Source organism: Eumetopias jubatus, unplaced genomic scaffold (genome assembly GCF_037043125.1).
Source record: "Eumetopias jubatus isolate StellerSeaLion01/CBP00866 unplaced genomic scaffold, mEumJub1_p1.0 scaffold_17, whole genome shotgun sequence".
Classification (NCBI taxonomy): Eukaryota; Metazoa; Chordata; class Mammalia; order Carnivora; family Otariidae; genus Eumetopias; species Eumetopias jubatus.
Window position 1 is genome coordinate 77,830,501 of NW_028274823.1, and position 22,369 is coordinate 77,852,869.

The 22,369-nt window shown below is 39.2% G+C and overlaps 1 protein-coding gene across 1 annotated transcript in view; it reads left to right on the forward strand.

Moving 5' to 3' along the window:
• RYR2 (ryanodine receptor 2) overlaps positions 1–22,369 on the forward strand; it is a 424,890-nt gene that overhangs the window by 238,472 nt on the left and 164,049 nt on the right. The window contains exons 39-49 of the mRNA XM_028104495.2: positions 885–1,017; positions 1,224–1,327; positions 4,954–5,089; positions 5,638–5,824; positions 7,458–7,563; positions 9,352–9,472; positions 14,222–14,391; positions 15,538–15,758; positions 17,067–17,157; positions 19,145–19,285; positions 20,736–20,899. Of these exons, the coding sequence (XP_027960296.2) occupies positions 885–1,017; positions 1,224–1,327; positions 4,954–5,089; positions 5,638–5,824; positions 7,458–7,563; positions 9,352–9,472; positions 14,222–14,391; positions 15,538–15,758; positions 17,067–17,157; positions 19,145–19,285; positions 20,736–20,899 (1,574 nt within the window). The remainder of the gene's footprint in view (positions 1–884; positions 1,018–1,223; positions 1,328–4,953; positions 5,090–5,637; positions 5,825–7,457; positions 7,564–9,351; positions 9,473–14,221; positions 14,392–15,537; positions 15,759–17,066; positions 17,158–19,144; positions 19,286–20,735; positions 20,900–22,369) is intronic.

Genomic DNA, 22,369 nt, shown 5'->3' on the forward strand with positions numbered 1-22,369 from the left:
TCAAAGTTAAGATGAAGTGAAACTTTTCAAACTTTCAAACCTTCAAAACCTAGTGAATAGAGTAATATAACAATTTCATGTGAATCAGTATAATTTTATGATCTATGATTTACAAAATATATTTCACTATTTTTTGAAATTTTAAGATGTATTTTTCAAAATAGGGAACCGTTCATATTTCTCATGTTCAGTTCACCAGTTAGACAGACTCATAAAGATATTTATAAAATACTCTGTTAAGGAGAGACTCCAGGGATCCTCTGGGGGTATACTAGAACAAGATTAGGCGCTTAAGGGAGATGTATTTGGTGGGGTCTAGCATGCAGGCCTTCTGGTCAGGGTGTTCATCATAGCAGATGAGTCATGTCCAAATCAGGGAAGATGTGACTCCTAGAATCTTAAAAACAACAACACTTATGATAGGAATGCCCTAATGTGGTTTCAAGGAGGAAATAGGGTATTTTTCATAAAAGGTCTCATTGAACTTTTCCTCTCTTTCCTAAATTAAGTATTATTATCCATTTCATTCCACTTTTACAGAATCGATTCAATGAGACTAAGTAGTCTCCCAAGGAAGCACAGTTCACAGTGTGAGTCAGGAATCACAACCAAGTCTGCCTGATTGCTAAATCAGGTTTATGCCACCTATAGATTTAGGGCTGTGGATTAGTTCCAGATCACCCCCTTGATGGTAATGAGGTTTCTAAATTAGTGTCGGCTTTGATTTTCAGTGGCTCAAGGAGTAGGTGAGTTGAAGGCTTTAGAATCTGAAACTTGGCAGACATGGGCCCACATGGGTTGACAATGTGATTGGACCTCAACTTCTGAACTCAGTTTTCTGAAGACCATTTGCTCTCACAGCTAACTAAATGCTCTTTATGTAGGAAATCACTTTTCCCAAGATGGTGGCCAACTGTTGCCGTTTCCTTTGTTACTTCTGTCGTATAAGTAGGCAGAATCAAAAAGCTATGTTTGATCATCTCAGCTATTTATTGGAGAACAGCAGTGTTGGTCTTGGTAAGTAAATTATGGCTTTTATTTAATCCTTAAGATAAAAACAATATACATACTATGTGAAATTTTAAACTTTAATGCAAAGTAATTTTAGATTAATGCAGTATGTGTTGTATTTAGAAATGAAATTTTAAGGGACAGTGTTTTTATATGGAATCCATAGTTGTAGCACAATCCAGGTTTTGTCTCAACTTCGTTTGAATTAACAGCCTCACCAGCTATGAGAGGTTCAACACCACTGGATGTGGCAGCCGCCTCAGTGATGGATAATAATGAACTGGCCTTAGCTCTGCGTGAGCCAGATTTGGAAAAGGTAAGCAACATCCTCGCCCCTTGTGTTTGTGTGAGTCATGCTAGTCGTTTCTCAAGACTACTGAAGTATAACCATAATAGAGTTGTAATTATATTGACACAATTATAAAATATAGTATATTATAAACATGTTACATATATTACATAGAACGTATAATTGTAAATTACAAAGAACAGGAAAGTTGAGATCAAGTGTTTCCTCTGATCACGTACATTTTCCTCTGGAAAGGGAAGTTTCTGTCCTGTGGGTTTCTGTCCTTTCATCGTATTTGTTGTTACTTTTGCTTTAGTCATACAGTTCCAATTTTTTCAGAGGTGGTTTTAACATTTCAAAGTACATTTTGTATCGTGTAGACATATATTCCAATGCAAGGCGTCACTGACATACTAAGACCCTGTGCTCTGAGCGCTTGAGGCTGCATGCATGTTTGCTGGAACATAGATAAGTTTCCCCTGCATTGTCATTGTGATTGCTTTCTAAGTGGTCTTCCTGATCCTTCCTGGCTCCCCTACTTGGCAGCCAGAATGAGCCTCTTAAAAAAAGCGGATTAATCCGGTGTCCACAACTCTTCCTGATACTTACCATCTCACTTCAAGTAAAAGCTAAAGGCATCATAATGGCTTCTAACCCATCTGATTTCACATATCCCTCTTATTGCCTGCCGTTCTCCTGATCTTTTCTATTTGCTCCAACCACACTGGTCCCCTTGCTCTTGTGGGAACTTGCCAGGTACGCTCCTGCCGCAGGGACTTTGTGCTTGCTCTTCCCTCCATCTGCAGGATTCTTCTGCCAGATGTCTTCATGGCTCTTTTCCTGACGTCCTTCTAGTCATTGATCAAAGTCACCTTTTTGTTAGCTCTTCATGTCCCTGCCATTTAAAATTGAAACCTCTTCTCTGTTTCCTGTCTTGTCTTCTTTACTGCTTTATTTTCCAACAGTTGGAGAAATATATTTGTATATTATATACAGAAATATACATTTCCGTGTTATTTATATAAAATAAACATTTGAGTATTTTAAAAAATCCGCTCCCTATCATAACGTAAGGCCAATGAGTTCAGGGCATGTTTTTTCTCTGTTGTTCACTACTTTATTCCGGTCTTCGAGAACAACATTGGCATTGGATAAGTCATCATTGCACAGCTGGTGAAGGCATGAAAGAGTGAACTCTTTCCCAAACACTTCTGACTTGCCAGGATTGGATCACAAAGCTTTGCATCTTCGACTAACCCTTGGGAGCATTTTCTCTCATACATATTTTAAAATCTTTTAACCTACACACTGAAATATGGCTGACATTTAAAAAGTTGATGATACCAAACATTTTGGAGGGTGTGGAGCAACGGAACTTTCATCTATTGCTGTTGAGATGAAAAATGGTAGAGTCATTTTGCAAAGCAGGTTGGCAGGTTCTTAACAAATTTAACTTAAATCCCCCCGCCCCCGCCCCTGCCCCCCCCCACCCCGAGAGAGAGAGAGAGCGTGGTAGGGGAGGGGCAGAGGGAGAGGAGAGAGAGAATCTTAAGCAGACTCCATGCTCAGTGCAGAACCTGATGCAGGCAGGGCTTGATCTCACAACCCTGGGATCATGACCTGAGCCAAGATTAAGAGTCGGACACTTAACCAGCTGAGCCACCCAGGCGCCCCTAACTTAACAAATAAGTTTCTTAATAAAACATATATCTGTCATAGACATATATATATACCTAGCCTTCCTACTTGTAGATACTTAATTGAAATAGGAATGTGTGTACATGAATGTTGGTAACAACGTTACCCATCTTAGCCAAAAACTGGGGACAGTTCAAATGTCCATCAACTGATGAATGGATAAGGAAATGTGGACGATTTCCATGTGCTGTGGAATGCTGTTATTATGCAATAAGAAGGAAAGAAGTACTGACATGTGCTACAGTGTAAATGAATCTCAAAATCAGTATTCTGAGTGAAAGAAGCCAGGCATAAAAGGATACATACTGGATGATTGCATATATAAATGTTCTAGAATACACAAGCTAATTTGTAGTGTTACAAAGAAGATTGTTAAGGCCATCGCATGCAGGGAGGATGGATGGGGCCTGAGGAGTGATGGAAATGTTGTGCATCTTGACTGGGGTGTGTTTTTACAGAAGTATAAATCTCTCAAAGCTCACTGAATTTATATTTTAATTTTTTATTTCCTTTTTAGAGAGAGAGTGTGCATGTGCATGCACAAGCAGGGTGGGGAGGAGGGGCAGAGGGAGAGGGGGAGAGAGAAAATCTTAAGCAGGCTCCACACTCAGCGCTGAGCCCTTGTGGGACTCAGGCTCATGACCCTGGGATCATGACCTAAGCCGGAATCAAGAGTCAGTTGCTTAACCTAAGACTGAGCCACCCAGGCACCTTGAATTTATACTTTAAATAGATGCATTTATTGTACATAAATTATAGTTAGATAAAGTTGGCACAAAATATTTTTAGCTGTGTTACTTATTTCTTTTTAAACCTGCTTTAGCTTGAGCTAGGTGTAACTTGATTGATAAGTTGTTTGTCTGACAATCTACTACCATTGATAATAACTTAGGGAGTTCTTTTAAAACTGGATCAGTTGTGAAATACTGTAAAGGATCAGCATTCATATAAAACAATAATTTAAAAGGCAAAGATAAGCAGAAAACTTTGTGTTAAATTCAATGATACTGAAAGGTACTTAATACTATCCCAAATTTTATAGACCATGAAATCATGGCACAGAATGATCCAGTAAGTAATGCAGGATGGATTTGAATCCAAGGATATTTGAACCTAAGCTTAGTTTTTTCTATTTCTCTGTGTGTTTTCTCAAATATATCCCCCCCGCATTAATTTGATAATATAATTTTGGAAGTAAATTCCAAATGGAATATCACTGTATCTCAGGTGGGTCTTTGAATACCTCAGATGGAATCCGGGTTTACACTGGGGTCAGATGTCTTTTGACATTTTCAACTTTTATCAAATACCAGTGACGTTTATATTGTGTGTTTTGTTTTTGTTTTTGTTTTTGTTTTTTTTAAAGATCTTATTTGAGAGAGAGAATGAGATAGAGAGAGAGCATGAGAGGGGGGAGGGTCAGAGGGAGAAGCAGACTCCCTGCTGAGCAGGAAGCCCGATGCGGGACTCGATCCCAGGACTCCAGGATCATGACCTGAGCCGAAGGCAGTCGCTTAACCAACTGAGCCACCCAGGCGCCCTTGTTTTTGTTTTTGTGTAAGCTCTACACCCAATATGGGGTTTGATCTCATGAGCTTGAGATCAAGAGCCGTCTGATTTCCCGACGGAGCCAGGCAGGCCCCCCCAAATATCATGACATTTATAGATACAAGTTTCAAATTAAATAATATGAAACTTAGGAATATTTTTCTTTCACAGAGTTGATTCATAAATATTTTTATTACGATAGCACTTTGTTATGATTTGTAAATATTTCTTAACTCTAAGGTTTTACTGCAGGGAGTTCATGTGGATTGTCATGGGATTAAAAAGAACTTGCAAAACCACATGCATTTTAAACCAACCTTTGAGGATATCACTTGTCATGTGTAGTGTTAGCATCTAATGACTCCTTACCCACAGGATAACACTTTTGCTTATCATCTTTTTTGTAGGTAGTTCGATATTTGGCTGGTTGTGGACTGCAGAGCTGCCAGATGCTGGTGTCTAAGGGTTATCCGGACATTGGATGGAATCCAGTTGAGGGGGAAAGATACCTTGACTTTCTCAGATTTGCTGTCTTCTGTAATGGTAGGACTGATTGCTTGGGGTCTTTTTTGGTCATGATTAAAACTGCATAAAAATAGATACATCAAAAATGGTATATTCCAGCATTTTCATGAAGGAAGTAAATATTAGTAAAGAAATTGAATATTTTATAATCAGTACTTTTTTCCACAATAATAATTTAATTTCTAATATTTCAATAGCAATGCTTTGCCTTTATTATTAAATTAAAAATTTTAGGCAGTTACAAATTCTTACAGACTTTTATAATTGGGTTCTAATAATAGGTGGGCTAATGGCTTCATTTCCTATAAAGAATTAACAAAAATGAATACTTTATGCCTCTATAATGCTTTTCTTTACTTTGAAAATTGTGAGTACAAAAGAAGAAACTTACTGTGTCTTGTGTACATAAAACTAGTGATTTGAATTGAATTTTAGCTTTATTAGTGACTATGTTCTTTGGTTTTTGTTATTTTTCTTTAAGTATAAATGAATTAGTATAACATTTATTTGCTCAGAACGTCCACATAACCAGTGTTTATTTACTCTTGTTCCTCGTTTGATTTTAGGGGAGAGCGTGGAAGAGAATGCTAACGTCGTGGTGAGGCTGCTCATCCGGAGGCCCGAGTGTTTCGGTCCTGCTTTGAGAGGGGAAGGTGGGAATGGTCTGCTCGCGGCCATGGAAGAAGCCATTAAAATAGCCGAGGATCCTTCTCGAGATGGTCCCTCACCAACTAGCGGGTCCAGTAAAACACTGTAGGTCTAATATACACACTCTTATTTAAGAGTAAATCATGTTCCTTGACTTGAAATTTTATAAAACATGATTTGCATTCTGTCAATTGCAATATCATTTTCTGGTGCTCATGATTTCTGCCCTTGAAAATACAGTGAATTAGGCCTGGAAGAATGGATGGAATTTGCTGTGGGAGTAGGTTGAATGAAAAAGAGAAAACTAAGGAAGATTGGGTGGATTTAGCAGGGAGAAGTTTAGGTTGTAGGAGGAGATGTATTTTGTGAATTTTTCTAGGAGGCTATGGCAAAGTGAGTTATTACAAATGATGGCAGGTGAGCCTCTGAAATTGTAGTAGGGTTTAGTGGAGAGCTAGCTGGAATGAATTTTCAAGATAATAGTAAGAAAGTAAGACCTTAGTGAGAGAATGGGGGGCTTAACTAGTATGGTGTTAAAGTCCAGAAAAGGGGATATTGTCATTCTGAGGAGTAAAATGCTTGGTTAAGGTGTTATGGCAGATAGGGCAGGCAGTAACTACCTTACATTTATCCATGGTATACGTTACTAATACTTGATTCCAACAGTAGACATAAGTCAATCCAGGCATGTCACTTCTCAGTTTTTATCTGTGGAGGTGAGTGTCCTATTAATACCGCTGGTAAAGACAGAATACAGGGCTTACTGGAGGCAAATTTCCAAGCAGAGCAGTTCTGCAAACCGTCATTCTTCCATACATAGACTGCCCTTACATGTTCTGTCCACGCCAAGACCAAGATGGTTTCAGACTGGGAGGTCCTCCAAGGCCTTCTTACGTGTTTGTCAATTGGCCACAGAGGGACTAGGGGGCCCTCAGTTTCTCTAAGTAATGGAAAATACATCAGGGGTCTCCGGTCTGGGACCACAGTGGTGGGTGGGCACATGGGGGCCCTGGGAGCAGTGTTGCATGCCGGGATGATGTTTTCAACAAGGCCTCGCTGTCACCCTGCAGACTGCTGAGCCCACCTGAACTACCAAGGGAGGAAAAATGATGGGCTCTTCCAAGGCCCATCTAGATTTGTCTCTTACCCGCAAGATAATGGAACCTCTGTGTTTTCTCACAGAGGTGGGGAGGGAGACATGTTGGATTTTGGGGAGTGGATGGGTGAGGTAGAGGAGATGGTAAAGACATAGGTAAGTAAATGGTACCACATTTCTGAAGTACTTAATCTGGGCAAAGCGCTGTCCTGAGTGCCTTACCTGTGTTACCTTATAGGACAGATCTTTGTCACCCTTTCTCTAAAATGTACGCTGTTTTCAAAAGTAGTCTAAACTTACCAAGTCTTTTCATTAGTTATTTTCTTTGTTAAAACAAAGCCTGATCTGCCCCTAGAAATAAGCAGAATCCATCAAATTGGCAATTCCTCTTTTTTCCCTTTTGAAGGACTCTTATTATCAAATTTCCCACAAATGTGTTTTTGGTGTCTGGTCTTTAAGGTCATTTTCCTTTAAAAATGTCAAGGTGCAAATTCATCACACACAGGATGTGTCTGCCAGAAGAGGCAGAATGAACTATCTTGGGGATCCCTTTCCTCCAAGAAATATGCAAAAAATCTGAAATGTCACTTTATTATCCTGTTTGCTTTGCTCTCTGTTTCTTTTGAAAAAAATCCATGAAAGTGACACAGAAGAGCAGGAGGATGACACTATCCACATGGGGAACGCCATCATGACCTTTTATGCAGCTTTGATCGACCTCTTAGGACGCTGTGCTCCTGAAATGCATGTAAGTGCTTTGCCGCCTGAGAGCGGCGGTCCTGGCTTATCCATCTATGTGAAGAAATCCATAGCGGGCGAAGATGATAACAGCATCCAAAACCAATAATCTCCACGCTTCATTAAAAATAAGAGCTGCAGCCTAATTGCTGAGCAAGTGCTTATGTAGTTGGAAATGTCTTGGTTGTAGAAATTAGTAATGAGATTTCAGGACAAGTCATTAGTAGAAGAGCCACGTTGCTCGTGTATCTCTAAAACTCAGCACTTGAAGAAGAAAACAATGTTTTCCTATAAATTTCCTCTCCTCATTTAGTGCATGCAGGGAGCAACCCTTTCTGTCAAGAGTCATTTTCTTGGAGTACACCATTTCGTGTCATTGGCTGAGGGGCAGTGGGGGTGGGGGCAGTTGCGATTCTGAAGCAGCTCTTCAGGATCGATGGGTTGGCATTTTCCACAACGTTTCAATCAAGAAGAAATTAAGTTTCACGGAACGGTACTTCCTTTTACTCTGTAATGCATTTGGATAACTTTTACTTTATTTTATCCTGATCTGTTTCATTCTATTATACTCATTTTAAAAATGCTAGTTAGGGCTCCTAAAATCGGCCTCGTGAGCTGGAAATGGGAAACGACACGGAGATTGAAACACAGTGAGTGGTGCTGGGGTAGAAAGCAAATACGCTTCTAAACGGGTCTGAGCGTGAAGCAAAGGGTCCTTTGCTCCCAGAGCACCCTTAGCATCTATGGAGGTTTGGGGTGTTTGTTTTTGTGTTGTGTTTTCTTTTCTTTTTTGGGGGGAGGGGTGTCCCTTTCTCTCTCAGCTGTAGGATAAAACCTCCATGTCCTCTTGATATAAGCTTTCATTGTGAACAGGGAGGAATCACAGCATGGAGAAATGTCAGAATGTTAGCAAACCTAGAGCCTGATTTTTATAAAAGCTGACCTTGCCACTAATGAGATTTTCATCCTGGGAAATGGGAGTAGATTATCAAAAATTTGTATGCTGGAGGTGATTGCAGACAAAAAGGTTTATGCTTACAGCATTCGTTCTTTTTCCATTCAAGTGAAAGATCAAAAGAACCAAGAAATTAGCTAATAAATAGTTTTTTATTCTATCAGTGGGAGGAAAAAAACGAAGTGATTCAATAAGGGACTAACCGTGCACTTCTGTGTTTACTCATCTTCTGTAACTGTTGGTTGAGGACCTCCTGTGTGTGAGAAATTATCCTTGTGTTTCGCACCTCGTGGGGAAGGAAGCAGATGCGCACCCAGGTTCTGGAAGCCTGCAGTCTGCTCCAGAGCCTGGCTGAGATTCTCGAAGGGTCAGATTTACGATCTTCACAGGTGCTTGGTTAGCCAGTGACGGTCTGAAAAACCTGTTACGGTTCCTATTCACCATTCTCTCCCCGACCCCCGCCCCAACACACACACATTACACACCCTTCCTGGGGAGAAATCTGTGTGGAGTAGAGATGGATATACAGTTATATTTTCAACCCCAAGCAAGAAAGAGGCTAAATCAGTCATAACTATTACTATATATTCTGGGTCTAAAGATAATTTTTTGCTTTGTAATACATAAATCGGCATATGCTGATGTCAATAAAACTGGGGCAAGTAAATACCTGTCTGAAATGTAAGCCTGAAACAACCATTTCTGCGAGAGGTCTAACTTTATAGGTATCATGAACAGAAAAGTATTTTAGACTTGGATTCCCATACTTGAGATTTTTCTGGATGGAATTATAACATTGATTTCACAAAGATTTTCTAATGTTCCTTTATTTTTCTTCCCTAGTTGATTCATGCTGGTAAGGGGGAAGCCATCAGAATCCGGTCCATTTTGAGATCCTTAATTCCGCTGGGAGATTTGGTGGGAGTAATCAGCATTGCTTTTCAGATGCCCACGATAGCCAAAGGTAAGCCAACTTCCATTCTTTGTAATTCAGTGGGGCATTGGAGGATAGGAGTTTTATTTTTTATTTTTTTATTTTTTAAATTTTATTTTATTATGTTATGTTAGTCACCATACAATACATCATTACTTCTGATGTAGTGATCCAGGATTCATTGTTTTCGTATAACACCCAGGACAGGAGTTTTAAATAATAATATCAGCATCTGCATTCCGCGCCCCCCCCCCCGCCCTCCTGCACCCTACCCTGTCCTACAGCATAGTTACAGGACTTAAGTTTCTTTAAGAAGAGAACTATAAAGTACATTATTTTGATTGAGTTAAGAAATGCTCTATTCCCATATTCTTCTGCGCATATGTTTACAAACATTTATATCTAAATGAAAAAAGATACCGCTTTTTTATAAAGTATTTTCTGTTCTCCTTGTTTTTAAATAGTTGTTTTCAATGAAATTTTAATCATTTTTTATATGACATTTCTGACCGTTTCCCTGAAAAGAGGAAATACATACCTCACCTGTCTCACCTAATTTCTTTCCTACTATTTTTGGTCCTCATTCTTCTCTTTCTTGACTGCAATTCTTTTATTTGCCCTTTGGGATATTTTTCATTACCATTTTCTTATGACGCTTCCCCCCTCCCCCAATTATAGCTTTTGACTTAGAGATTAAAAGATTCCCAGTGTGTTGAAAGAAGCGCTCTTCTCAAGACAAAGGAGTGGCTCAGATGCTTGTTAAGCATCTCGCTGTGTCTCTCTCTGTCAAATAAATAAATACAATCTAAAAAAAAAAAAGGCTAAGGAGAAAATTTTCAAAATAAAAATTTTTACCATTTTCATCAAATGTTTATTGTCCTTTTGCATTATGTCATTTTGGTTTAGCAACTGCTTGCGATTAGTTTTTTGTTTGTTTGCTTTTAAAGATTTTATTTTATTTATTTATTTTAGAGAGGAGGGGAGAGTGTGAGTGGGGAGAGGGAGAGAGAGAATCTCAAGCAGACTCCTCACTGACTCTGGAATCTGACCTCGGGCTCCATCTCACGACACTGAGATCATGACCTGAGCGGAAACCAAGAGTCCGATGGATGCTTAACCGACTGAGCCACCCAGGCACACCGATTAATTTTTAAAATTAACTCAAAAGCATGGAGAATAAAGTTATAACCTGCTCTCTGTGTAAATGCCAGCAGCGGTGGCCCGTCACCCTGCAGCCCAGCTTGGGTTGGGGAAGAGAGAGGGCTCAGACAGCACTGAGTGAGGTGCAGATGCTCCACTGTGGGGGTGCCTGGAGGGCCTCGAATGACACTCACACCGCTCCCCTGCAGCGCCCCAAGCTACTGCAGAAATGGCCACATGGCATAGGCCTGAGGCCCAGTCCCCTGGTGGTGGTTCACACTCTGCCTCCCACAGAAACAAAGATTTGAGAGTTATTGAAGACACCCAAGGGATAGTTAGATTCCACGTTAGTGTTAATTTTCCAGCTTCAGTTGTGTTCCCTTTTCAATACTTTATTGGGTATTGTTGCACATATCATTTTTCCCTAAACTTCTAATTTTAGAAGAACATGCAGTTAGGTAGAACATACATGTTATGATCATTTTCTTGCATCAGTTATGCCCCACAGAGGATTAACTGTTATTACCTGAAGTCTGGAATGAAGGGACCACCGCGTAACTGAAGTCGGCTTCCCCTCCTTTGCCAGCCTTCTGATTATGAGGAAGCAACGTTTCATATGCACCCAAGCTCACAAACCCAAACCTTCCTTCCAGGTGACATAAGCAACCACAAGAGTCGAACATCATTCTGATGGGAGGGAAAGCTGCAACTGAAAAATTGTCCCATGGCTTGTTCCCTTCTCCACTTGAGGCAATTTCTTCTTTTTTTGTGTGTACATACAAGATCTTCTTGTTCTCGTGTTCATTTACTTAAATAAGATGTCTTTTCTTTTCCCCACATTCTGAGCCACAAAATTGACAACAGTCAGGAAAAAGATAAGAAGAATACCAGTGATACACAGATTAGGGAATAGAGAAGCGTTACATTTTAAGGTAAAATTAGTAATGACAACCAAGAGCATGGGTGATAAGAGAAGCAGATAACCCGGGGCGCCTGGGTGGCTCAGTCATTAAGCGTCTGCCTTTGGCTCAGGTCATGATCCCAGGGTCCTGGGATCGAGCCCCACATGGGGCTTCCTGCTTGGCTGGAAGCCTGCTTCTCCCTCTCCCACTCCCCCTGCTTGTGTTCCTGCTCTTGCTATCTCTCTGTCAAATAAATAAATAAAATCTTTCAAAAAAACAAAACAAAACATTTCATCCTAAAGCAGCAAAATACATTCTTTAAAAAAAAAAAAAAACAAAAAAAGAGAAGCAGATAACCCATTCAGAATTTCCCCAAAGTCTCTGTATGTCTCCTAATTTTGCTCTACTTACCTGCCTTTACCAACCTTTAATATTTTTCAAGTTGGTCTCTTTCTTCTTCCACTTAGTTGTGCTATAATCGTATTATTTTGTGATGTTTTTCTTTGTAAATGTGCACTGTATTGTCTACCTTGGGATTTAAAGGATTTTGTGTGGGTGGGTGAACTATCAAAATCATGATGAAGGTGAACTTTTAAAACCCAATCCATTGGTTATTGTTAAATTTCTACATGTTTCTTTTACCACTATCCTTTTATGGAAAGTACAGACAGAAAATTGCATGTTTTTATTTTGCCGCGACATGCATTTAAATCAACTTTAAAACTTCAATCGGTAGTTGTTTTTTTGTTTTGTTTTTATATGTTCCAGGGACACATCAGCTGGTTCTTTAAACATCACCGATTATCACTGATAATTGTTGTTGTGTGTCCTATATTTAGTATGTGAAGTTTGCCTCTTCCTCCCTTAGTGATAGCTGAGGCCTTCCTCAAAATCTTTTATCCTACCTATTTTAGAACTACAGCGTGCCCCAGAATAATAATGCAAGCAGGAGCGGTTCAGAAACCTGAGGGCAAGCACACAGTTTCAAAAGTCGATGTTCCGTTCCTGCAGCGCTTAGCCCTGGCAGGTTTGGACAGACTGTCCGAGGCCCTAATTGCAGGCAGATGAATATTTTTGCAGGTACCACAGGGAAAGGCCAGTGCACCTGGTCCGCCTCCTTCCAGTTCAAAAGCCAGAAGTCTGACAGGAGGCAGTTCCTCAACTTTATAGTCTCCAGTGTGTTCAGGAGAGAGTGAAGATAAAACAGTAGCTCTAGCAAATCGATGAGTCTTGAGTCCCAGGTATATGGGGCTGTTAGCATGCTTGAAAACAGATGTCTGTGTGAATGAGTGTTTAAAACAGAAATCTTATTTTCGGATCAGTGGGTGACTTACCGCTTCCTTCGGCGCAACTGCATATTAAAATCATAGAATCTTTTAAACTTAAACTCCCTAATAATGTGATTTTTAGGAGATATTAAACTGGAATTTTGTACAGATTTTTGATTAAGAATATAGCACGCTGATTTAACGTTAAGGACTAGATCAGCTTTGGTTGGGTTTTAAATCCGATTTTCCTTGGTTTAAATCTCACTTTGCCAATTACTAGGTATACAACCCTGGGAACGTTACTTAACTTCCCTGAAGGTCGGTTGCCATCTGTTAAACGTAGCTAAGAATACCAGCCTCACAGTGTGCTTTTGAAGACTGTACGAGATTGTGTCTGTAAACTTCCCAGCAGGGTGCCTGATAACAACACAAACAAGAGCTATTATTCCCATTATTTTAATTACAGGAAGAAAAGTACTTAGTGTATTGAGTATTATAATTTAATAAGGAATGGAAGCTCTTTCATATTAGCCTTTAATATAATTACCCTTAAAATATCGTTTCTTGTTTATTTTCATGATTCGGATAAGAAATCCATTCCTTAGTTATGAAGGAAAACAAAAAAGTTGTGACTTTATTTTTTCGGGATGATTGTGGTCATGTATCCTCTTTCCCTGCGTCCTGCATCAATATTAAAGATTCTGTGACATTATTTGTAGAATTTTACAGTGTGTCATTTGAGCAGTGTTATTTGGCATAATTATCACATGGTCAAACAGGAACAAAATCTGCCAGTATTTTCAATTGGTACATAATCCCCAAATTCCTCACATCAGTGGTTCCCAACCTGTGAATCTATGGAATTCTAGTAAGAGACTCACTCATCTATCTAGGCATCACATATTGACTATTAATAGAGAAAAATAATATGACTCTCAAATATGTTTTAAATGTTGTTAAATGCTATTATGTTTAAGGAAGCATATTTCCTTTGAAAGTCAAACCAATTCATAGAGTTGTTTCATCATTTTGCAGTTGTCTAAGCCATAAATGTGTAAATGAACCGCGATTATCACATAGGGATCCATGAGTTTTATTAGTGTTTAAAAGAGGCTCTCATTTTTGAAAACAGGAAAAACATCACGGTTTAACTTTTTATGGCATTTACTGCTAGTTTTACGATGTAGATTTTGGGTGGCTTTTTGTTTCCTTCTCATTATCTAGCCGAATACTATGTCTTCGCTCATACACGCGATTAGTAAATAGATTCCCAGATCACATTTTGAATGACCTTGAATTTAAATTGCACTGGCATAATTCCTCAGCCAATTCCCAGCACTTGTATGTGGGTAGTAGAAGGACAAAAATCCATTCAACTGGTAACTTAAAACTTGAGGAGGCTGGAGAGAAGCAATCTATCCATTTGCAATCTATCCATTAACAACGACATGTCACCTTCTCTCTTTTAGATGGGAATGTGGTGGAGCCTGACATGTCTGCGGGGTTTTGCCCAGATCACAAGGCAGCCATGGTTTTGTTCCTTGACAGGGTCTATGGGATTGAGGTTCAAGATTTCCTCCTCCACCTTCTCGAGGTTGGCTTTCTGCCAGATCTCCGGGCTGCAGCTTCTTTAGATACGGTAATGATTTGAACAGTTGACATCCTCAACTTTTGACTCTTCCTTTGCTGGCTTGCGATATTCTCCATAGATATATTCATTCATTTATTTATTGTCACTAAATGTTTATTGAGTATCTATTATAGTTTTAGGGAGGCAGTGGGTAAACAGAAAATAAAATAGACTTTGTCTTAAGGAATTCACTGAATAGTGGAGAAAACTTACCACCTCAGGAGTATGATAAGAATTCTGATCAGGTACTACGGAAGACAATAAGTGTATATAACCCTAGTTTGGGAAGTGACAGTGGCTCCTTCTAACCTCCAGACTGGCCTAAAGAATTGTGCTTCTCAATGAAAGCAATTACAGTATTAAGAATGTTTAATGGACATTGTTGAGTTGGGCCAATTACACTGTCATCCTGGTGTCTTTTATTTTTAAGGCACAGATAAGGCTGAAATCTCTCCTGTACATCCAGTGGCCCACATCAAGAATCTGTCATTACTAGTGTAAATATTCTACTGTCCGGAGCATTGTAGAATAAGCTGAAGCTCTAAATGTTATTTCAGTAGTTATAATAATACCTCCTTTTATTCTCAATTAAATGGATCTTTTTGCTTCCAGAGGAAATCAGATCTTGAGTTGACAGTAGCTCTTTCAGGAAAGTCAGGAGAGGAGAATCATAAAAATAAACTGAAGTTTCTTTTTCCTTTGTTGGGTGTGTTCACATGAAATTCTGAACCTAAACAGGAGAGCTGATACTGTAATAAGACAATCAGCCTTTGGCTATTGATTCTGCTGGACATGAGCTAAAATATAAACATAAATAACTCACATTCCTAACTATCATCAGTGTCTTCATCACACATCCATCCTCCCCTTGATATCTTATTGTAGAATGTGAGCCTCTTGGGCTTCTTGGTGAGGGAGCTAGGACTAGAGATATCACTTCCTCTTTATCTGTTTATGAGCAATTGAAAGTTGATTGTTTCCAGTGGTAAAAAATCATACGAGCCACACATGAAGACACACCCAAGGAGTCCGTCTCCATTGTTCATGTACTTGTCATTTTCTAGAGAATGAAATCCCATGTCCGCACGTTCATCCCTTTGAGAGTTGTCTACCGCCAAACGCAAATGACTTTCTACTCTCACAATTCCTTTCTAGGCTGCTCTGAGTGCTACAGACATGGCCTTGGCCCTCAATCGGTACCTTTGCACAGCCGTGCTGCCTTTGTTAACGAGATGTGCCCCTCTTTTTGCGGGCACAGAGCACCACGCTTCTCTCATTGACTCCTTACTTCATACTGTGTACAGACTCTCTAAGGGCTGCTCTCTTACCAAAGCTCAGCGGGATTCCATAGAAGTTTGTTTACTCTCTATTTGTGGGTAAGTGGGAAACTAACTCCGTATCAAGCTGCTGCTGCTTTGAGAGAGAGAATTTACGATAGGGCCCTTGACAGATGGTTAGGAATTTTGGAAGAAATTTCCATACCGAAAAGCGAATTCATTTTAGGTAGTGCCCTGTACCCGAGGTTGGAATCAGGGCACCCTTGCTCCTGGTCAAGTTCAGGAGTCTTCTTCCAGGGCTCTCTAGGGTATTTGGCCATTGGATAGAGTGCTGGACCAGTCTTCTGGATGTTGGTGGGCAGGGGAACTGTGCGAGAGGAGTCCCTGGTCACTTTTGTGTAAGATTAGAAGATTCTCTCCTTTTGACTATGTGCGATGATTTTAACTCCTCTTCCAGAAGAGAAAGGAAAAAAAGAGACTTATTAAATATAAAAGATGATACAGTATAATATTAAAGCCTTAATGTGGCCATCATGAAGGCTGTGTCCTTCATGCTGGAAAACCACTTCCTATAGGTCGAAGTGTTCCTATAGGTCTTACTCTGAAAGCCGGAACATTCCTTCTCCTCTTGGGGTTCTGACGGCTGATGTGACAGTTTCTCACGTCCCTGGGTGGGGTGGTGGCTTCCTTCTGATTGCAAGAACAGGCGAAGGCGTGTGGTCTCGCGGTGCCCTGGTGAAGAAATGTTTTCACTCACAGCCAACTACGTGGATTTAGAAGCCAGATGGGGCTGACGGAGATGAAAAATGAGAGGGTTATGTCTCTGACTCCCCTGACGCTAACATTCTGTAAAATGAGACCAAAGTCACTATCTCCCAGAGTTTATCTACTTCTTAAAGGAGCTGAAGCAGTCAGGATGACCTGACACAGTAGATGTGTGTGAGTCTTCTTTCCCATCCTCCTCTGGCCGGATTTCTGCCTCAGCCTTTCCCCCCTCCCTCCTGTTTCCGCGCACCCTCTTGTGTTTGCTTCTAATTCCGTCACGGAAGACCCTTCCTGGCCAATGGAGTGAGGGAAGAAGCGCTTACTGTAATTGCTGGAGTCAAGGGTCTCAGGAAACAGTAGGGCCTATCGTGGTGGGTGGTTGGGAAGTGAAGGGAGAAGAGGAACATCGGAAGCAAATAAGGAGTGGGCTTCAGATCTTGGGTGATAGAGAGGAGTTGGAAATGCAGCCTTGTATGAAATTGTGTGGTGGTGGGCTAATCTTTGGATTGGGGACACCTCATTAACCCCATCTGAAGAGAGATGTAGGTACAGGTTCTTGGCTTATAGAAGTTAGTCTCATGAATTATTTCCTCAGTTTAGAGACATCGCCCTTCATTATTAAAATGAACTTTGTCCCACCAGCCAATTGAGACCTTCTATGATGCAGCACTTACTCCGAAGATTAGTATTTGACGTGCCATTATTAAATGAACATGCAAAGATGCCTCTTAAGGTAAGTAGAGGAAATGGCTGTAGTTAGGTGATTACTGGGTCCTCTGACTTTTCTCCTCTTACAGTATGTACAGCTCTTAGAAACACCAGGCTTGATTTTCAGTGCTGGAAAATTTCTCCCAATTCTTGGAAGTGGGCATATAAATTTGAGAAATGTGTACATCACAATACAATAAGTCCTAAAAGATCATAGGAGTTCTAAGATTGATTTCCTGTGGGTGAATGGCGATGGAAATCAATGGGAAAAATGGGGAACAAAGAAAACATGAGCCAAGGTATTCTTTAGGGTAGAAAACATGTAATAGGTGTGGCCTGAAATATTAGCAACCTTCGGGGATAAAGAGCAGGCTTTCAAAAACACCCACTTTCTAAGTCGGTAATCACATGGCAATTTCCAAATGTTATGTCTTAGGGTTCAAAGATAACCTCTCTGTCTCTGCAGTTACAGTTTGTCACCGGGTATGGAAGAATCACTGACATTTTCTCTGTCTGGCTTCATTATTCTGTACATGAATGAACGGGTCTCATACTGTCTCACTGACTTGAGAATATTTTTCTGTCATCTAATTTTGCAGTCCAGTTTTAGGATTAGAATATTCGGTGTGTCCCAATACATCTAATAGCATGGTCTGTGCGTGGAGGTCATAGGCATGTAATGGACTCTTTTATGGGTAGCTTCTCTGCGCTGTCATCTGGTAAACCTCATTTTTCCTCATGGCCACCCAGTGCTGGAAAAAAGAAGTTTGAGATATAAATGAGTCAGTGTTTTGAGCTGCTGTTACTCTAAGCTTCCCTAGATATTTAGCAAATACAGTCTTTCTCCCTGAAAATTCGTCTTGGTTTAATAAATTTAGATTAATGAATGATGCAGAGTAAATGATATCCTTGCTGAAAATCCCATTTTTACAGTTTTTATCCTCTAGAAGAGCTCTTCCCATACAAAATTTTCTTCATACAAATGAGCTGGAAGTTACCTGAAAAAAGAGATGGTATTACTTTATGTGTTAAACTCTTTTAGGTTGTAGATATTTCCAAGTTAATCCAAACACATTAGTTCTTAACATTTCATCATTTGAGATTTCTAAATTGTGTGTGTGTGAGTATTTCTCTAGTAAAAGATGTAGTTTGTTTTAATAACATCAATCCTTTTTGATCTAGTTCCCTCAGTTACAGAAAAGAGAGTCCCAAAATTTATAGTTGATTCATAAGATAATTTTATTAATTCAGCAAGTAGTTGTGAATATTTGTTAGTTTAAAGATCAAAAATGAATTACTCAAGAACCACAGAAGAATTAGAAGATTCTATCCTTGTCTTTAAACTTACAGTTTAGTCCTAAACAAACAAAATGTAGACAGAGGAAAACTGAAGATGAACACAGACACTTGGCAAGATAAGAAATTTAGCATCCATAACCACCAAAGAAAGATAGGTAAAGAAATTACTGAAATGGAGTAGTTTGGGAAGTTTACTTAGAGATGTTAAGTTCTGAAGCAAAGCCTAAAGTGTGGTGATTAAGGATTGGCAAAAAGGAAGCAAAAATATTCAGAGGTAGATTTCCCTTAGAATGTACATTTCAGGTGCTGTATCCTAGAGATACTTCCTTGTGCCTCTGGGTCACCCTGACATTAGTCCTTTCATTAAGTGCAGATGTGCATATCCAGAGGATCGCGATTCATAAAACTGAGTAAATGACAGCAACTAATACAGGACTCAGGGATACGTCAATAACCAACCTCATAAAGAATGCTGTTCAAGGCGCACTTATGTGTTAAATTGGGCATTGGGTCCTCATACTGTGCTCAGTGTTATATTTCAAAGAGGCATGTATAAAAGGTAAATAGTGTTCTCCAGACGAATTCGTATGGGATTGAGCAGTTCTGTTTCAGTTGACCTTATTACGTGGCATTTGAATGTCAAATGGGAAGAAAGGGGAAAAATATAAAAGGTATCTTTCACTCATTGCTTTTATAATTGTTTTCTCACATAGCTGCTGACAAATCATTATGAAAGATGCTGGAAATATTACTGCCTGCCTGGAGGGTGGGGGAACTTTGGAGCTGCCTCTGAAGAAGAACTTCATTTATCAAGAAAGTTGTTTTGGGGCATTTTTGACGCCCTATCTCAAAAGGTGATTTAAGATTTTATGGACTTTGTGTGATGCAATAATTTAAAAGCTATAAATATTCCTAGTGGAATATTATCTTTACTTGTTAAGACTTAGATAGTTCTTTTTCCTTTTTTAATGTCCAACAAATGTTGAGAATACAATTTATATTTAATTTTGGTAATCATTATGGTAACACGTTCCTTGTGATCGTAACACCTTCAGAACTTAAAATGGCTAAGCATTTCAGGAAATCATGCACATGGTTGAGTTTCTGATGATTTGGACTTACCTGGACTCAAACCCTCCCTAGTCACCCGGATCTTAAAAACCATGAAGAAGTACAATCAAATATAAAAATACGCAATCTCATAAAATTATAATATCCCAGTGACCTTACTGGCTTTTCCCACTTTGCTGCTGTGGAGATTTAAGTCACTCCACTCCGTGTTGCTTTCTATATGCAATATTCTGTACGAGTTGATATATTTATAAAGAATAGTTTATATATTTTCACAAGGCTGGGGGTGGGGCTAGTTCTTCAGGGAAAATCAGAACAGGGTGCTTTGTATGCTTCTGCTTAAATGATTAATCAAAATCAGTTTGAACTCCTGGATAGACATTATTAAGCAACTGGAGCAGGATATCGAGAAGTTTGCTGTGTAATAGAGTGAAGTTCACTCGAGATTACAGTTGGAAGCTACATCTTGATGCTTTTTGTCACTGAATTGCCTTTGGTAAACTGAGGGTCCTTTTAAAATAATACGTAGGAGGCCGTTTTAGAAGGATTTACAACATTAATTTAAAACTGAACACTTAAAGTGAGATAATTTTTAAATAATATTTTTTTAAAAAAATCTATAAATACAAATTTAATCACTTATGTAATTAATATACAAATAACACTTCCCAGAAATTTTGATTGTGCATATTCCCTATAGAATTTCTTTCTTAGTTTAGAATTCTATTTTTCATACCTTTGTAATGTGATACAGATCTGTTTAAATTTCTTACTCTCTGGAATGTCCTTTTATGTGTGTTTCAAGTATAGTCTTTATAATATGGTGTAGCAATCTTCTATAATTATGCTATTGATTGAAATTGTGTTGTAAAGACATGTTACACATTTAGAATATTCAGGTTTATTTCATAAAATATTGGAGAAAAACTCTTGAAGAAGCAAAGATTTTCTTCTTAAGTGGCAACTGCAGTAAATCTGACTTCAGCCTCTCTCCTGTCTGGTGGGATTTCAGGCCGTGAAATGTTATGTTCCATTTGCTAGAGAAAGAATCTGTGAGGGAGTTGAGTTAGCCTAGGGTCATTCTGATTTTCTCTTAAAACATCTTGCCAGCCACAGCAAACATTTTGACAAATTTTGCTCAATAGTAATACAGGTTTTTTGTGTTTTGGTGTTTTTGTTTGTTTGTTGGTTTTTTGTTTTGTTTTTTTTTTCTGGTCCTCCATTTCTTCTCAGAAATATGAACAAGAACTTTTCAAACTGGCACTGCCTTGCCTGAGTGCAGTTGCGGGAGCTTTGCCTCCAGACTACATGGAGTCAAATTATGTCAGTATGATGGAAAAACAGTCATCAATGGATTCTGAAGGGAACTTTAACCCACAACCTGTTGATACCTCAAAGTATGGACTCTTTCTATTGCAGCAGATTTTTATTGTAAATGATGTGTGAAGTCTGAAATTGAATAAGGTACTAAAGTGAACTTTCTCTAATCCATGCCCCCTTTGAATTGGTATCCTTTTGATAGGGGTCCCTTTACTTGACGAAATGATGGTAGTACCAATAATGATTATACAAATATCAGAAGTAGACAAGATCTACCTTCTAGGATACTCAACCCAGATTCTCTGTATGTAACCACATGGTAATATCTACAATAACGAGAATCAAGAAAGCATATCAGCTATATTTTTAGTTGAAAATTTACCCTGAATGTTTATTAATAATTGCAGCCAACCTCCGTCTATTGTCTTTGACTGGGGGTGATACCAGCACGCAGGGCAAAGCTGGTCCTCTGAGCTGCGGGAAGTCACTCCACCATGTACATCTAGTGAAGCCTAGGGGTAGTAGCCGATGTTCAGCATCATAAAGCAAAGCATGAGATTCCAGGGAATATCAAATGAGAATATTGGTGGAAAATTGAGCATATAGTTAGAACACAGTGTGACAACCTTAGCCACAGATAAAATGTTACTTAACATTATAAAACTTCTTACTCGTACTTAGTTGCGTAAATCATTTTGCAAGTGGGATGTCTCAGTACTTCAGGTGTTTGGGAGTCTCAGCATTTTTGTTGTTACTGTCTTTGAGTAGGACCATGGTTTCCCATTGGGGAGGAGAGCTGACTCTTCATGCTACATTATCTTATCGATTCCATGGTGACTCCGCAAGATCAGTGGTTAGCAATGTAGTCACTTGGTAGCTACCATCCACAGCGTCTGAATTGGCTTGGGAGTTCAACTTTTAGGCTTCTGGGTGGCCCCCGGCTGGTTGAGCTTCCATAACCGATCAAAATTTCAACCCGAGTGGTATGCCATTAGTTGGATAATGCCTTACATTTGCATGTTTGGTATTTGATGACAGTCCTGTGAGAAAAGACTCTACCCCCCAGTATTTGGCTTATGTGATTGATCCTTTGTATCTCTTCCAATGTAAGTAAATCAGACTATCACATGCTCAGTTCCTACATGGGTAAGTGTGTGGTTTGCTAACATACAATATAATCCAGGATTTTAAAATAATATCCAAACATGTCATGGTCTTGGTGTTGATTAATTAAATCTAATTAATTAACAACTGTTGGGCATGTGTAGTCATTTACCAAGGCTTGCCCCTTCGGGGAATTCTTACCAGGTTAGGTTTACTTAGTGATATCAATCATTTCTACATCTTTGTGATTTTTATATATCGTTTCTTAAGTATGTCTGTGTCCTGTAGTTCAATCACTGACTAATAACATTGTTGAAAAAGAACAGTAAACCATCTCATTATGCTAGGTTTTATTTAGAGTTCAGTTCTCAATGTTAATTGTGTTAATAAGTTATGTGTGTGAATGAATGGAAATATATATATGTGTTTGTATATTTAATAGT